The sequence below is a fragment of the Drosophila mauritiana genome, chromosome 3L (genome assembly GCF_004382145.1).
Source record: "Drosophila mauritiana strain mau12 chromosome 3L, ASM438214v1, whole genome shotgun sequence".
Classification (NCBI taxonomy): domain Eukaryota; kingdom Metazoa; phylum Arthropoda; class Insecta; order Diptera; family Drosophilidae; genus Drosophila; species Drosophila mauritiana.
The window spans coordinates 5,985,264-6,000,998 of NC_046669.1; the positions used below are offsets into that span (position 1 = coordinate 5,985,264).

Consider the following 15,735-nt stretch of genomic DNA (forward strand, 5'->3'; position numbering starts at 1 on the left):
TTAACCCTCTAAATTCGCTTCAGGCGATATTTGTCCATATATTTCTAAGACGTCAGCCACATATAAAGTTCCAAAATTAAATAACAACGGGTTCTAAATGCTAATAACTTTTCTCGGACTCACAAGTAATTACATTTTTTTCTTATTCCCAACACTAACAACTATGTTATTTATATAGATTTTTTTTATTCTTTTTAAAACTTTCATTTAAAAACTCAAAAGTCAGGATTATTTCTGTAAAAGTTCATTCCATCAGAATTCTAGTTTCTTGCATGTTTAAAAAAGTTGTTCTCCATAAGTCTATAGAAGAATTTCGGTGATTTTTCTGACCTAGCACAAAAACGTGTCATTTCTTCTGGAAAAAGGTTGAGAAATACAATAAAAAGCAAACCGCTTTTTAAAACTCTTAAATAACGGTATCCGAGTGACATTGAAATTGGAAATGGCAAAAGGTTTTTATTAGGTCGAGCATTTCGCCTGCACTTGAGCCCAATTCGGTGTGACCCAATTTCGCAGTTTATTGACTATTTCTAAGACCAACTAACGCAACTCATGGCCTGGGCAGGGCGCACTTTGTAGTTAATTTGTTAAAGACAAATGAAATCTGTGTATCTTGTCGCTGGGCAATCAATCAATCGCAAAACAGCCAAAGCCGAGCCGAAGCATCCAGCAACTGGTTAGGTAACCAGTGTGGGTCAAAGGAAACAAAACGACAAACTGGTTTCTCCCACTCTCACCTTTTTTTTTTTGGGTCTCGGTTTCTTTTGCTCCCGTAATTGCCACTTACACGCATTGCATTACATGGCCGAAGGAGTATAAATTCGCCACTCGACGAGAGAATTGCACGCATTGTCTGCACACTCCTCGAACCCATCACTTGAGCCACCCAATCCCCATCAGCCACATCCAGCTGCAAGATGAAGTTCACCATTGCCATCGCCTTCACCTGTATCCTGGCCTGCGCCCTGGCCGCTCCTCCAGCCATCCAGCAGGATGCTCAGGTGCTGCGCTTCGACAGCGATGTCCTGCCCGAGGGCTACAAGTTCGCGTAAGTGGTTGTCGGTCAACAGATTCGGCCAGATTTCCAGGTTTCCCACTGTGTCAAGGTCGTTTGCTAACCGGTTTCTGGTTTTCTTTAGCGTGGAGACGAGCGACGGAAAGTCGCATCAGGAGGAAGGCCAGCTGAAGGACGTGGGCACCGATCACGAAGCCCTTGTTGTCCGCGGATCCTATGCCTATGTGGGTGACGATGGTCAGACCTACAGCATCCAGTACCTGGCCGATGAGAACGGCTTCCAGCCCGAGGGTGCCCATCTGCCCAGGCCCGTTCAGTGAATCCCGGGGAATCCGATTGAAAGTCATTCGCCAATCAAGTTCCAATTCAGCGCAAATGTGTTAACTATGTCTAAGTTTCGCTTGAAGAACATCGTAATATTAAAGTAACATCATTCATTTCAATTCTTACTGTGTACTCTTTATTTTGGGACCTAGCTATTTTATCGTACAGGTCATTGTTCTATAGAAGTTGTGCTTAAGGGGTTTCATAAATTAAAGAAAGTTTTTAAATATATTTAAAAACTCTTCGCATAAAATACATATTCTGCATTTGTTTTAAATTTAATGGGATTAGACTAAAAAATATATAAGCTTAAATGCTAAATTGTACAGTATTTACACTGCTAGTAGTATATTTTAAATGTTATAATGAACAAATGTTACGATGGTTTTAACTCGCTTGCACAACAGATATTTTCTATGTTCTAAAATATCCAGTTTATTCCATTTTGATTTCAGGAAGTGAAAAAGTGCATAATTTTAAATTTTGTACTGTCAACTATGTATCTGAAACCTGAAACAGCTATTTCTGGACATGCTGCTTCTTTTGCTGCAGTTCAAGCTAGCCGCCCCACTCTGCCACAAAATATGAACATACCCATGGATTATCAAAAATGTTTGGCTTGTTGTCTTCGTCTTGGAAGCGATTGGATTGATTGATTCACGAAAAATGCAAATGATGATGATGAGGTATTTCCTAAAAACGGCGTCGATTTGTTTGCCATAGAAGTTTTTGTTTTACGTTATTATTTGCGTCTTGGTGTGGTTGTTGTGATTTTTTCATGATGTTTTTGTGCGTTTTTCAAGCCAATTTGTTGGCTTTGGTGCTCGGCGTGTAATTAGTCATTTTTATTTTCGACTAACTTTTCTTCGATTGTCGACCTCCGATCCGACTATATAAACGCCGGGACAGGGCCATAAACATCACAAATCAAGTAACGTTGACTAGCCGTTCGGTCGCAAGTTCCCATCGAATCCTTAGCCAAATTACCCAAAACAAAAAAAAACATGAAGTGCGCAGTTGCCATCGTATTCGCCGCCCTCTTCGCCGTCGTTCTGGCTGCCCCCGCTCCCGATGCGGATGCCCAGATCCTGCGTCTGGAGTCCGACGTCCAGCCCGAGGGCTACAACTTTGCGTAAGTCTATCAAGCTCCGGCCAGCTCAGTGCGAGGATTATCCAAGGATTAAATACCCATTCTCCCACAGTTTGGAGACCAGCGACGGCAAGAAGCACGAGGAGCAGGGTCAGCTCAAGAACGTCGGCACCGAGCAGGAGGCCATCGTAGTCCGCGGCTCCTACTCCTTCGTGGCCGATGATGGCCAGACCTACACCGTCAACTACATCGCCGACGAGAACGGATTCCAGCCCGAGGGTGCCCATCTGCCCAATGTGCCCATCGGCAACTAAGCGGATACGGATACGCTAACCGAGAGCTGTTCTATGTTAATGGTTTCTAGTTGATTATTAAATAAACGCGGCAAAAAAATCGAACTCATTACCTTCTATGTATTTAAAGTGAAAGTCTATCTAAAAAATTGAATGATTTGCTTAAAAATTAATTAACGCAAATGTTAATTAATAATAATAATATAATATTGATGGCATTTATTTAACACTTACACGTTCTCATCCTTATTGGCACACTACAAGTATTAAGAATTCCCATTTAGAGACCCTAATTCATTGGCCATTGCCTGAAAACCATAAACTACATAAATATGCACGTCATAAGAGATAACATATACCGGTTCTCGAAATGGGCAAGACGTTGGAACATTGGCATTAATAGCAGTAAATCCCACAACGTATGCTTTACTTTAAAGCGGAGAACGCCACCGCCCGTCTACATCGAGGAAGCCCCCGTACCACAGCCGAACGCAGCAAAGTACGTTGGAGTGCTTCTGGATCGCAGACTCACGTGCTTAGGTGGCGAAGCACTACTGGCTACTTTGTTCTGTACTTTGTTCTTCCAAACTGGAAGTATGGGTGCCAAATCTGGGGCTTGGCATGCGACAGCCAAATCAAAAGGATCCAGGCTATTCAAAATAAGGTAGCAAGACTCATCACCGGCTGCGAGTGGTTTGTTCGAAACACCACCCTGCACAGAGACCTGAAACTCGCAACGGTATTTGACGAAATAAACCAGCACTCGAGCAGATACAATGACAGGCTGCAAAATTTTAATAATATAAGGTAGATTGAAAAGTAGCTCTAGATTGCTCAAAGATCAGCGACCGGTGGACCCATCCCTTTCATCTCCGACCAAACGCAGCCTTCGAATGCAGCCGGTTGGGCGACAATAGTTTGAAGCAATCAGGTCCAGTTTGACTGGAAACAATGCTAAAATAACGATGCGCTCATTTTCGCATCAGATCTACATAAATATTAGCAGAACTCATTTGCGATACGCCGAATTCGTTGCCACCTTTGACTTTTGCATTTCGCTAATTCTGGCGTATATAAGCCCCCACCCAGCTGCAGTCGAGCATCAGACAGTCAACAGCTTTCTATCCAGCTCCAACATGAAATTCCTCATCGTCTTCGTCGCCCTCTTCGCCATGGCCGTGGCCCGCCCCAACGAGGCCCAGATCGTGAGGCAGGACGCCGATGTTGAGCCGGAGAAGTGGAGCTCCAACCTGGAGACCAGCGATGGCACCAGCATCGTTCAGGAGGGTGTCCTCAAGGACGTTGGCACTGAGCACGAGGCCGCTGTCGTACACGGATCCTTCTCCTGGGTGGATGAGAAGACAGGCGAGAAGTTCACCATCACCTACGTGGCTGATGAGAACGGATACCAGCCCCAGGGCGCCCATTTGCCCGTGGCCCCAGTTGCTTAAGCTGTCCTCGATCACAACTCGAAATTTGTTCATTCAGAGACTAAAATATATTGATTGTTAATTGCAAAAAATCGAATCGGTTTTATTCAAATTTGGGAATCTGCTAAAAAAACACTGAATTTATTACCAACATATTATTCATTGGCAAAAAGTTTTTAAATCGAAGGGACTAAGAATTAGTGTACAATAGGGTTACACAATTTCTAAGCTTCAATTATATTTCAGTTTGAGTACACACACTTAGGCCTGGAATTGGGGAATTTTCAACTTTGGGCTTAATCAAACACATTATTTTACGAATAAACTGAAACATAAAATATTTTTTAAATTTATAATATTTTTATTTGTTGTAAACTATTTTTTTTTATTTTTTTTTAAAAAAGAAATAAACCTAAAACATCATTAAAATTGATATTTTATTTATATTTATACCAATTACTCGTAGAGTAAAAGGGTATACTAGATTCGTTGAAAAGTATGTAACAGGTAGAAATAAGCGTTTCCGACCATATAAAGTATATATATTCTTGATCAGGATCGATAGTCCGTATGAACGTCGAGATCTCAGGAACTAGCGTGGAATTACGAGGATCTCATACTCTTTAATCTAAATAACTTTCCTAGAATTCTTAATTTATTTAAATCATGGAAAAGATAGAGAGTTTAGGCATTTACATATGTATCTACAAAATAAGCTAAAAATGTAGGGTTAAAAAAATGTACCTTTAAAATTAATATATCATATATTAAATACATAAGAAAAACCTCTTATGAAATATCTATTTTGATATTAATAAACATCAGAATTATCGTAAAAAAAGCCAAATTATAACTGGTTTAAATCATAGTGTTTTAACATTAAACAGGAAATTTCATAGAAACGAATGATACACGTTTAGCAAACAGCTGACACTTTGCCAGAGTATAGAGTCATTTGCATTTTATTAAATCTAAAGCTGCTTTTGAATTTTGGATTTCGAAACTTTTAGCGTATATAAGCCCCCTACGAACTACGGTTGAGCATCAGACAGTCATCAGCTTTCTACCAGCTCCAACATGAAATTCCTCATCGTCTTCGTCGCCCTCTTCGCCATGGCCGTGGCCCGCCCCAACGAGGCCCAGATCGTGAGGCTGGACTCCGAAGTTGAACCGGAGAAGTGGAGCTCCAACCTGGAGACCAGCGATGGCACCAGCATCGTCCAGGAGGGTGTCCTCAAGAACGTTGGCACTGAGCACGAGGCCGCTGTCGTTCACGGATCCTTCTCCTGGGTGGATGAGAAGACCGGCGAGAAGTTCACCATCAACTACGTGGCGGATGAGAACGGATACCAGCCCCAGGGCGCCCATTTGCCCGTGGCCCCAGTTGCTTAAATTATTTGATAGTCTGAAATAAACTGTTTTTTTAACTGAAATTTGTTTTAATTATTCCCTGAGATTTTTTAGAAAAAACGCTTTTTCGTTTGAATATAATTTATTAGTTTCACTTTGCATTGCAAGAACGACTATAAATGTGTATTTGAAACTATTTTTGAATCATATACACATATTTTACAAATGCGCATTTACATGAAATGAAAGAGATTATTTGGAGGATTTATATATTTCACTGTCGTGTTACTGCAGTGAAGTCCAATTTAATATTATTTAAAAGTTCAATAAGTCATCACGCATTCTTTTAATTTAATTTCAATTAGTTTTAATCATTCCATATGTATTTAGTAATCTTATGAAGAATTTATTACTCCTTATTATTAATATTCATTTATATGACCAATTAAAATTCAAAATTTTTCTCTAAAACAAGCACAAGAAAATTTTTAAAAAATGTTTGACAGTATTTAAACAAAATTGTTCTTGTAAATTTTTAATGCTGAGGGATATTTTGAATGATTCTTCACTCTAGCCGCTCGTAGGGTAAAAGTGTACTCTTGATTCGTTGACAAGTATGAAACAGGCAGAAGGAAGCGTTTCCGATCAAAAGCAGAGTCGATCTAGCCATGTCCCTCTATCCGCACAAAACTGCCACGCCCACACTTTTGAAAAACGTTTTGTAATTTTTCACATTTTTTGCCACTCCCTAAAACCGCCCAAAACTGCCACGTCCACATTTTTAACAATATTCAATATTTTTCTCATTTTATTCCCCAATATCTCTCGATATCCCAGAAAAATGAAGAAATTTCGCGTTCGCATTCACACAACTGAGTAACGGGTATCTGATAGCCGGGGAACTCGATTTTAGCATTCTCTCGTGTTTTTTATATCAAAAAGGAATGGTATCTTATTTGAATACACCGGTTATGGATGCGCAGTGCACCCACTCTAAATCAATTCCAAACCAATTATGATTTAAACTAAAGCACGAAAGCACGGGACTAGCCTTTTATCAGTTTATGGAAATCATTGACGTGACCTTGGCCTTAGTTAATATTTTAGCAAGCTGTTTTCATGTGGATGTAACGGCCCAGCTGGTTAGGTGACAATAGTTTGGATTCAGATTCGAAATCTGCTTCAGCTTTTATTTCGGCTACTGGCTTCGTTATTGGAGTGCAGCCGCTGCTTTAGTTTCCAGTTAGACCGGAACAGATGAAAATAAAATCGTCATCGATTGTCCAAACAAATTTGGCCGATTCGCACAATGCCATACCTTTGACTTTTGCAACTCACAACTCGTAATTCCTAATCGTATAAAAGTCTACACCCATCTTCACCAGAGCATCAGACAGTTCCAAGCTATCTAACAAACACCACACAGCTCCAACATGAAATTCCTCATCGTCTTCGTCGCCCTCTTCGCCATGGCCGTGGCCCGCCCCAACGAGGCCCAGATCGTGAGGCTGGACTCCGAAGTTGAACCGGAGAAGTGGAGCTCCAACCTGGAGACCAGCGATGGCACCAGCATCGTCCAGGAGGGTGTCCTCAAGAACGTTGGCACTGAGCACGAGGCCGCTGTCGTTCACGGATCCTTCTCCTGGGTGGATGAGAAGACCGGCGAGAAGTTCACCATCAACTACGTGGCGGATGAGAACGGATACCAGCCCCAGGGCGCCCATTTGCCCGTGGCCCCAGTTGCTTAAATTATTTGATAGTCTGAAATAAACTGTTTTTTAACTGAAATTTGTTTTAATTATTCACTGAGATTTTCTAGAAAAAAACCGCTTTTTCGGTTGGATACAATTTTTTAGTTTCACTTTGCATTGAACGAATATAAATGTGTATTTGAAAATATCTATATTTTTGAATCATATACACATATTTTACAAATGCGCATTTACATGAAATGAAAGAGATTATTTGGAGGATTTATATATTTCACTGTCGTGTTACTGCAGTGAAGTCCAATTTAATATTATTTAAAAGTTCAATAAGTCATCACGCATTCTTTTAATTTAATTTCAATTAGTTTTAATCATTCCATATGTATTTAGTAATCTTATGAAGAATTTATTACTCCTTATTATTAATATTCATTTATATGACCAATTAAAATTCAAAATTTTTCTCTAAAACAAGCACAAGAAAATTTTTAAAAAATGTTTGACAGTATTTAAACAAAATTGTTCTTGTAAATTTTTAATGCTGAAGGATATTTTGAATGATTCTTCACTCTAGCCGCTCGTAGGGTAAAAGTGTACTCTTGATTCGTTGACAAGTATGAAACAGGCAGAAGGAAGCGTTTCCGATCAAAAGCAGAGTCGATCTAGCCATGTCCCTCTATCCGCACAAAACTGCCACGCCCACACTTTTGAAAAACGTTTTGTAATTTTTCACATTTTTTGCCACTCCCTAAAACCGCCCAAAACTGCCACGTCCACATTTTTAACAATATTCAATATTTTTCTCATTTTATTCCCCAATATCTCTCGATATCCCAGAAAAATGAAGAAATTTCGCGTTCGCATTCACACAACTGAGTAACGGGTATCTGATAGCCGGGGAACTCGATTTTAGCATTCTCTCGTGTTTTTTATATCAAAAAGGAATGGTATCTTATTTGAATACACCGGTTATGGATGCGCAGTGCACCCACTCTAAATCAATTCCAAACCAATTATGATTTAAAGTAAGCACGAAAGCGCGGGACTAGCCTCTTATCAGTTTATGGAAATCATTGACATGATCTTGGCCTTAGTTAATATGTTAGCAAGCTGTTTTCATGCGGATGCACCGGCCCAGCTGGTTAGGTGACAATAGTTTGGATTCGCAATCTGCTTCAGCTTTTATTTCGGCTACTGGCTTCGTTATTGGAGTGCAGCCGCTGCTTTAGTTTCCAGTTAGACCGGAACAGATGCAAATAAAATCGTCATCGATTGTCCAAACAAATTTAGCCGATTCGCACAATGCCATACCTTTGACTTTTGCAACTCACAACTCGTAATTCCTAATCGTATAAAAGTCTACACCCATCTTCACCAGAGCATCAGACAGTTCCAAGCTATCTAACAAACACCACACAGCTCCAACATGAAATTCCTCATCGTCTTCGTCGCCCTCTTCGCCATGGCCGTGGCCCGCCCCAACGAGGCCCAGATCGTGAGGCAGGACGCCGATGTTGAACCGGAGAAGTGGAGCTCCAACCTGGAGACCAGCGATGGCACCAGCATCGTCCAGGAGGGTGTCCTCAAGAACGTTGGCACTGAGCACGAGGCCGCTGTCGTTCACGGATCCTTCTCCTGGGTGGATGAGAAGACCGGCGAGAAGTTCACCATCACCTACGTGGCGGATGAGAACGGATACCAGCCCCAGGGCGCCCATTTGCCCGTGGCCCCAGTTGCTTAAATGTTTCCCAAATCGATCAAAGACTTTAAAATAAATCAAAATGCTTTAAATTAAATTGGAGTTGCTATATTTTATAGTTCTTAGATCTTCTCTCCATTTACATATATTGTATATTGGATTATTTAAACAAGATTTTTAATGGAACAGTTAGGTGCGCGGTAATTATTGGCACGTTCTTAAATAAAACATTGCCACAAAAGTCAAAACAAATTCAAGTACAATTCTACATTCCGTACGTCTAAGTTCTTGGTAACGAATGCTAGGGATGCAGATGGAGTGACGTCAAAAGATTGCTCAATATGTTGCCCCACTAAACGTCTTTTAATCTAAGGAAACTGTAACAGCAACCATGTACCCCGTAAAATTTATTAAATAACTGAGTTAACCAAGACACATTTTTGTACCGTCGCTGGTATCAATTCGGCTAAGCTAATCCTAAAACTGGAAATGTATAGTTTGAGCTAATAAATATGTGGATGGAAATTTAATAGAAAATATTTATAGTTTGTTTCACAACTTTATTTCGCTTATTAAAAGATCTTTTTTGAGTATTAGATTTTTAAGAATAAATACAGATGTTCAATTAACACCTGCTGTACTCAGATCGCGTCGGCTATATAATGTTAAAGACTTGGCCCAAAGTGCTAATTGGATTAGATGTCTTATCCGCCGATCGTATAAATCGTATAAAAGCCTCCTGCAATCCGGCATTTTGAATATTGAGTAAATTCCGACTACTATCAAACAACCACCACCTTTCAAAATGAAGTGCATACTTGTGTTCACCTGCCTTTCAATTGCCATGTGCCTAGCTGCTCCCGCTCCGGATGCAGAGATTGTTGACCTGGTGTCCGATGTCAATGCCGATAGCTATAGCTACAAGTTTGAGACAAGCGACGGCACCAAGCAGGAGCAGCACGGCTCCCTGAAGAGCCTTGGTCCCGAGGAGGATGTCTTGCAGGTGGCCGGATCCTTTAGCTTCGTAGGAGACGACGGACAGACGCATGCCATCAGTTACGTGGCTGATGAGAACGGATTCCAACCCCAGGGCGAGGATATTCCCCACCTATAAATCGGTGTATGATGTTTATTCAAAAGGTCTTCTAGCTCAAAACTAGAATTCAACTGAGAAACAAGCCGTTAAATCGTAGTACCAAAATACTGTATACTTTCATACTTATTAAAGTTTTTATTGTAGCTCAGTTTAAATAAAGATTAAAAAATAGTGTTTTTAGATGAAACATCTTGTATTTTTATCATTTTGAATCAAAAGAAAAAGAAGTATGAATTTCATTTTCATAGCTGACGCTGTTACGATACAATAGAAAAGAACTCAGGTACTTTGTTATTATTATAGAGGAACGTTATCTTGTGCAGTATCATATGTTGCGTGACCATCCAAATACGCAATGATTGAGACGATCTCTTCCTTCCCAGAACTGGTGACTTACTTTATGGGCTCCACAAAGAAAACATATTTTTTTCGAGAATCGAAAGTTCGGCTTTAATGCGAGTAACAAGGAAAATAGAAAACAATGCACGACACTGACTTGACTGACTGATCGACTTACTAACTGACTGACCGATTGGCTGCCATGGGACAAGGGACAGCTCCTCCGGACAGGACCTTAGCACCTCACTGTATGGCTGGTTGGTTGAAGTTGTGGGTTCATTCGGGAAGGTGGTATTTACAGGATCTCCTCGAAAGCGGAGGTCTACTTGGGCAGATGGGCGCCCTCCGGCTGAAAACCGTTCTCGTCGGCCACAAAGTTAATGGTGTAAGTTTGGCCATCGGGAGCCACCCAGGTGACGGATCCCCGAATGGATATGGATTCGTTGTCGGTGCCCGCATTGTTGACCACGCCCTCCTCCGTGCGACTGGTGCCATCGCTCAGTTTGTAGCTGAACTTGTAGCCGCCGAGGCCAGTGTTCTCCGATTCGTACTCCAGAACTTCCACATCATTTTGGGGCCGGGCACTGGCCAGCGCCAGGAGCACGGCCATCGAGCCAACGACTAGCATCTGCAAGGCGGTAAGAGATTAGGTATCCTTTTGCGTATCCTGGTTGGGCATGGTGCGCCACGTTTATCCAAGTTCACCTACCAATTTCATCATGTTGAGCGGTTCTCGGAATTGCGGATTCCCCTATGTGGCTGGACAAACTGGCAGTTGTCTAATGGTGGCGTTGCATCGGCGTCCACTGCATTTTATACTGCACTCGCGGCTGCATTTGCAAACGTCATAAATTTGCACAATTGTGGAAGAAGCCAAGCAGCTCGCTAGTTCAGCAGCTCTGGCGGTCGCCGGCTAAATGTTTTCCACTATTTCCATTTTGTTTTTTTGTTTTTGTGCTGTTTTTCAATTGCCAGCGTTGCACCAAAGTCGCCAAAGTCGCTGCGACAAGTAACATTTAAAGCGGCTTTGTGCAGCGGTGTACTCATCCGAAAGGTATTATTGCTCTTCACCCACACTCGAAAAAGCATTCTAAGTTTCAGTTCGATTCTGTGAGAATAATTATCCACAATCAATATGTCTTCATTATTTTAACAAGAAACCAAACATAACAACAAGCATATTAAAACTAATGTAGTTAGAACATAAAAAATATTTATTCAAGCTTATAACACTTAATCATTACAATTTTTTTTTTTTTTTACACCCACACTAAACCAGCATTCGAAGTTCATTAAGTACTTAAATCTTAATTGAAATAAACAAAGCAATTACTAGAATATAATACCATACTTAAGATGTACTTACATTTTCTGTCAGTGCTGACTGGTAGCTTTAGAAAACTCGAAAAAGTTCATGAATCAAGCAGATGCATTGGGGAAAAGGTTGCGGGCTGATTGGGCAGCTACGGGGAAATACCGGGCCAAGAACTATGGGAAACAATAACCAGAACAACTCGGCACCCAGATTGAGCCGAAATCGACGACGTCTTGGAGGCCCAAAAGAGACTAAGTTCAAGTGCTGTCGCCGCCAATTGGCAGGGCAGCAAGTTCAAGCCGCGGACACGAAGAACACGAGCTAAGCCATGTGTGATGGCCAAAGTGCACGATGGATGAGGCTGTGGATGGAGATGGAACCGCAGGTTGACTTTTGGCATATGCAACGGCCTTTACAGCGCTCGATTGATGTGCCTGCCCGGTAACAAGAGCCAAAAGCAGTTGGAAATATATATAAAAAATACATCGAATAACCTACAACTACGGCTCGCATGCAATTTAAATCTCTGACTCTTGCTTTTTTTGTGTTGTACTTTTAGCATTTTTTTTTCTTTTAGTTTTTAAGTCGCCGTCGGTGCTTGCCAATTTATGCCACCTTCGTTGACCGCTAGCAGGCCGATGAAGAAGCCCCAGCAGCGGATCTTTCAAGCCGGTCAGTCGGGTTTTAACTTTGGTCATCGGTCGGCCTCTGGTCAACCACGGTTCTGCCCCAGCCTCCTCCTCCACTTTAATTGAATTGTGCCAACAACTTAATGTCTGACCCATCGACAGGGTGTTGTGCACTGATACTGGCATTTCCTCAAAAAGTCGTTGAAAATCACATCATCTTGGTTGATTTTTTGGCAGCTGCAATTTGACATTTTGCCATTCTTTACTTGCTCGTTAAATATCATTGAATTGGTGATTTCCGAGGAATGTTATCAATCAAAAAATATTGACCATTTAACATGTATAGAACGCATCATATTAGCAAAGCCTCTTTGCAATCAAAAGCAAAACCAGATTCAACCAATTGCTGTTGTCATTGTTTATTCAGCAAAATTGCATAACATTAATGCAGTGTGAAAATTACTTATTGACTAAAAATGTCAAACTATAATTTTCTGATTAGACTGCAAATGGAAAAGATGTAAATGTGTAAATTTAACGAGAAAGACAACTATATTACAAAAAAAGAGAAAAAACTATGGGTTTCTGCATGATTTAAACCTTTACAAATAAAATGTCACATGAAACATTAAAGTTAAGCGTAGCTTAAATTAATACCAAGCAAGTTCATATACAATGTATCTTTCAAGAAATTTCAGCTTAATTTTTTTAGCCAGTCCGCCTACAAATTGAACTTGAAAATGAATCTGATTCGTGACTGCATAATATTTATTAATTGGGTCTTTTCCGCAGCTTTTCGAGGGCATCTGCAGCGAGCTGCATTTATCATGCTGGCTTTGCATAATTAATCTGGCTGTGATCGATGGCCTCGAGTGCTAATCGGAATGATTGCCTCTGTGCGCGGGGGCGTTGTCTATCTTTGGTTAAAATTCGACAAGCTTGGGGCGGTGTTCTTCCTTATAAGCCGCGATTTACATAACTGTTCTAATCAAATGGCAATCGACAGGTTTTTCAGCTTTGATATACCTTCTTGTTTGGACTGTCGCTTTCAATACACAAATACAAGATGCCGCATGCCCGATGCCAGACAGAAAGAGCCGGAGATACAATAGATATTTATGTAGATGCGTCTTCACATTTACGTCTTCAAGGTCAGCGCCAGATGCTGCTGCTTCTGCTGTCCGTCTGTCTGTCCGTCCGTCTGACCAACCATCTGTCCGCCGCCCATTCAGCTGCCGTTTTGGCCCGGCTTTCGTTCGTTGCCAACTCGCACGCACCTCACTCAAAAGTTGGCCAGACCGGCTTGAACCCGGTCTTTGGGATTCGGCTTTGTAGGAATCGAGCTCGGTTTCGGTTTCGTTTTTTTTTTTTCATTGTTTTTCTTTTTTTTTTTTGTTGCTCATTTTTGGCTGCCGCATCAACTGGGTCTGCAAAATTAGCACTTGAGCGTTAATGGCAATGTTTTAATAGCTTACCCTGCCTGGCCATCACTTTTTTAATATGTAAATGTCACATTGCCGTTGTTTTTAAATTTCTGTTTATCATTTTAACTGCTTGTTTCGTAATATTTGCATTTGGCTAAAAATACTTCTGCTGACCACCTGACATTCAGAATCGTGCGTACAATTTTTTTATTGCAGATTTCGACTTTATTGGTTTCTTTTGGTTTTGTGGCCCAAATGCAACGCATCTTGAAATACCAAGAAAAGACGGTGATGCAAAGATTTATTGCCTAGAATAACAATTAAAGATAATTGTAGCAGCCTTAGGGAATTCTTATCAAGCAACCGGAAGACCATAACAGTTATTTTTCTGATATTAAATTACTTTAAAACTAACGTTTTTTAAATACGAAGATAATATTTATATTTTAGATTTTTAGGCAGAAAATCAAATGACTTAGGCAAAAAACTTGATTTTTTGATATCATCACATACTCTTGGGCAACAAGTTTATTAAAAACTATTTGCTGAAATATAAGAAATTCCTAGAGAAAAAAAAAACAAATTTAAAAAAATATCAAATTTGACTTTAAATACAAACAAAAATACAAACTTTCCGGCATCGAACCAACTTAGGCAACCATTTATATGAAACCCTTACATACTTTTGGGAAAATGTTTCTACATTAATCGCTCATGTTTGAACTGTAAAACAAATTTTACTATATTTTACAGCAAAATATTACCGAAAATACAAACGAAATTATGTTTCATGCAATTGTCGATTTTTTAACTAGTTTATGCCAAAATAAAAAGATAAACTATTAAAAAAGACCGGCACATTGGAAAACGAAAACATTCAAAAATGCATATGTAAGTTCAACATTTTGTCATTTTAAAATTTAGAAAATTTTTTTTATGAATAGACCGTTCTTAACCCTATTTATTAGAAACACTAACCACCTGTTTAATGGTTCAAGATATACATATTTATAAAGCATCTCCATAATTTACAAATCACCATGACTTTATGCAACTTACTAGTCAACGCAAATTTTCTTGCACAACAAACTAGTTTTCAGAGAGTCGGAGATTTTTGATCGATTGTTTTTATTGCTAACAAATGTAACATCTCAACTTATAACCTAGCCTAAAACAGTCAGTCGGCAATGCAAACTGTTTAAATAAATTCGTGCTGGATGGTAAATAATAATATTTTCTGAGGTGTCTTATCCGGCCAGAGATGCAAGGGATTTTCCGGACAACTTGCGAACCTTAAGGCCCTGTTGACGGGAAGGACGGTGGTTCTTGGCCAAGTTGTTGGCATTCTCCAGATCCTGTGCAGCTGAAGTTCCACTCAGGACCTTGCCAACCTCATCACGAAAAGTTCCATCAGGAAGAGTGTAGCTAAACGTAGAAAAAGATAAAATTAGTCATCTCATACAAACAAAAATAATACATAATAGCTAAATGCTTAAATGAAAATTAGGTACTTTTACTTTATTATACTATCAGGAAAAGTTTCCTTTCATATTTTCATATTATGTAAGGCTAAAGAAAATGCTTAATGTAATGATGGCTAAACCTACTTGAACTCGTATCCATCGCGGGTTGGCGTATAGCTGAACTGCTCGAGGGCGACATCACCCAGCTTGATATCGATGACAGTGCCAGGTGGAAAGGAGGCGTAGTTCATGTTGGCCCCAAAGAGGACGCAGGCCACCAGGAGGATCAAGGCCTGCACTAGTTTATTGTTAAGGCTCAGTCCACAGCGAGCTGCCTTGTTGCCATGCTGAATGCTGCTTGCCACCGAGGATAGACTCATATTGGATCGACAGTTACTGGATTGTGGTGATATACGAGTCTGGAAAAACACAACTTGCAACCAAGGCGGCTGGGAGCTTAATGAAGCGTCTTCATCGAGGCCCCTGGCCTAAGACACCTATGTGGATCCATAATGAGTTGTTGGTCCAAAACAAAACAAACTGCTGAGTAAGCTTTGGC

The 15,735-nt window shown here is 40.4% G+C and overlaps 9 protein-coding genes across 11 annotated transcripts; 7 read left to right on the forward strand and 2 right to left on the reverse strand.

Annotated features, from left to right (window-relative positions):
• The first annotated feature begins 843 nt into the window (after nucleotides 1-843).
• Nucleotides 844-1,458, forward strand: LOC117141483 (larval cuticle protein 65Ag1). Its single transcript, XM_033304961.1, has 2 exons — nucleotides 844-1,048; nucleotides 1,140-1,458. The coding sequence occupies exons 1-2, from the start codon at nucleotides 918-920 to the stop codon at nucleotides 1,333-1,335; spliced, it is 327 nt and encodes a 108-aa protein (XP_033160852.1). The 5' UTR covers nucleotides 844-917; the 3' UTR covers nucleotides 1,336-1,458.
• An 818-nt stretch (nucleotides 1,459-2,276) lies between these two features.
• On the forward strand, nucleotides 2,277-2,827 carry LOC117141482 (larval cuticle protein 65Ag1). Its single transcript, XM_033304960.1, has 2 exons — nucleotides 2,277-2,471; nucleotides 2,542-2,827. The coding sequence occupies exons 1-2, from the start codon at nucleotides 2,344-2,346 to the stop codon at nucleotides 2,741-2,743; spliced, it is 330 nt and encodes a 109-aa protein (XP_033160851.1). The 5' UTR covers nucleotides 2,277-2,343; the 3' UTR covers nucleotides 2,744-2,827.
• Nucleotides 2,828-3,835: 1,008 nt separating this feature from the next.
• On the forward strand, nucleotides 3,836-4,257 carry LOC117141507 (larval cuticle protein 65Ab1-like). Its single transcript, XM_033304996.1, has one exon. It carries the CDS (start codon nucleotides 3,859-3,861, stop codon nucleotides 4,171-4,173), a length of 315 nt encoding a protein of 104 aa, XP_033160887.1. The 5' UTR covers nucleotides 3,836-3,858; the 3' UTR covers nucleotides 4,174-4,257.
• On the forward strand, nucleotides 3,836-7,290 carry LOC117141508 (larval cuticle protein 65Ab1-like). Of its 3 annotated transcripts, none has more exons than XM_033304999.1 (2): nucleotides 3,836-3,863; nucleotides 6,941-7,290. In XM_033304999.1, exons 1-2 carry the CDS (start codon nucleotides 3,859-3,861, stop codon nucleotides 7,248-7,250), a joined length of 315 nt encoding a protein of 104 aa, XP_033160890.1. In that variant the 5' UTR covers nucleotides 3,836-3,858; the 3' UTR covers nucleotides 7,251-7,290. The 3 variants fall into 3 exon arrangements, with proteins under 3 accessions (XP_033160890.1, XP_033160888.1, XP_033160889.1); XM_033304997.1 differs by having other exon boundaries at nucleotides 3,836-3,858; nucleotides 6,936-7,290; XM_033304998.1 differs by lacking the exon at nucleotides 3,836-3,863 and adding an exon at nucleotides 5,202-5,229 and having other exon boundaries at nucleotides 6,936-7,290.
• LOC117141510 (larval cuticle protein 65Ab1-like) lies at nucleotides 5,214-5,555 on the forward strand. Its single transcript, XM_033305000.1, has one exon. It carries the CDS (start codon nucleotides 5,230-5,232, stop codon nucleotides 5,542-5,544), a length of 315 nt encoding a protein of 104 aa, XP_033160891.1. The 5' UTR covers nucleotides 5,214-5,229; the 3' UTR covers nucleotides 5,545-5,555.
• Nucleotides 7,291-8,607: 1,317 nt separating the features above from the next.
• On the forward strand, nucleotides 8,608-9,007 carry LOC117140573 (larval cuticle protein 65Ab1). The gene has a single exon (XM_033303573.1). It carries the CDS (start codon nucleotides 8,638-8,640, stop codon nucleotides 8,950-8,952), a length of 315 nt encoding a protein of 104 aa, XP_033159464.1. The 5' UTR covers nucleotides 8,608-8,637; the 3' UTR covers nucleotides 8,953-9,007.
• Nucleotides 9,008-9,715: 708 nt separating this feature from the next.
• On the forward strand, nucleotides 9,716-10,024 carry LOC117141617 (larval cuticle protein 65Ag1). The gene has a single exon (XM_033305137.1). It carries the CDS (start codon nucleotides 9,716-9,718, stop codon nucleotides 10,022-10,024), a length of 309 nt encoding a protein of 102 aa, XP_033161028.1.
• Nucleotides 10,025-10,380: 356 nt separating this feature from the next.
• LOC117140048 (endocuticle structural protein SgAbd-6) lies at nucleotides 10,381-11,906 on the reverse strand. The gene is made up of 3 exons (XM_033302785.1): nucleotides 11,712-11,906; nucleotides 11,055-11,453; nucleotides 10,381-10,973 (listed from the first exon to the last, which is right to left on the reverse strand). Exons 2-3 carry the CDS (start codon nucleotides 11,064-11,066, stop codon nucleotides 10,668-10,670), a joined length of 318 nt encoding a protein of 105 aa, XP_033158676.1. The 5' UTR covers nucleotides 11,067-11,453; nucleotides 11,712-11,906; the 3' UTR covers nucleotides 10,381-10,667.
• A 2,918-nt stretch (nucleotides 11,907-14,824) lies between these two features.
• On the reverse strand, nucleotides 14,825-15,622 carry LOC117140809. Its single transcript, XM_033303911.1, has 2 exons — nucleotides 15,321-15,622; nucleotides 14,825-15,138 (listed from the first exon to the last, which is right to left on the reverse strand). The coding sequence occupies exons 1-2, from the start codon at nucleotides 15,554-15,556 to the stop codon at nucleotides 14,961-14,963; spliced, it is 414 nt and encodes a 137-aa protein (XP_033159802.1). The 5' UTR covers nucleotides 15,557-15,622; the 3' UTR covers nucleotides 14,825-14,960.
• Nucleotides 15,623-15,735: the final 113 nt, after the last annotated feature.

Coding starts and splice junctions, on each gene's coding strand:
- LOC117141483 (XM_033304961.1), top strand. CDS start 918: ATGAAGTTCACCATTGCCATCGCCTTCACCTGTATCCTGGCCTGCGCC. Junction 1,049..1,139: donor CCCGAGGGCTACAAGTTCGC/GTAAGTGGTTGT, acceptor GGTTTTCTTTAG/CGTGGAGACGAGCGACGGAA.
- LOC117141482 (XM_033304960.1), top strand. CDS start 2,344: ATGAAGTGCGCAGTTGCCATCGTATTCGCCGCCCTCTTCGCCGTCGTT. Junction 2,472..2,541: donor CCCGAGGGCTACAACTTTGC/GTAAGTCTATCA, acceptor ATTCTCCCACAG/TTTGGAGACCAGCGACGGCA.
- LOC117141507 (XM_033304996.1), top strand. CDS start 3,859: ATGAAATTCCTCATCGTCTTCGTCGCCCTCTTCGCCATGGCCGTGGCC.
- LOC117141510 (XM_033305000.1), top strand. CDS start 5,230: ATGAAATTCCTCATCGTCTTCGTCGCCCTCTTCGCCATGGCCGTGGCC.
- LOC117140573 (XM_033303573.1), top strand. CDS start 8,638: ATGAAATTCCTCATCGTCTTCGTCGCCCTCTTCGCCATGGCCGTGGCC.
- LOC117141617 (XM_033305137.1), top strand. CDS start 9,716: ATGAAGTGCATACTTGTGTTCACCTGCCTTTCAATTGCCATGTGCCTA.
- LOC117140809 (XM_033303911.1), bottom strand. CDS start 15,556: ATGAGTCTATCCTCGGTGGCAAGCAGCATTCAGCATGGCAACAAGGCA. Junction 15,139..15,320: donor CGCGATGGATACGAGTTCAA/GTAGGTTTAGCC, acceptor TTCTACGTTTAG/CTACACTCTTCCTGATGGAA.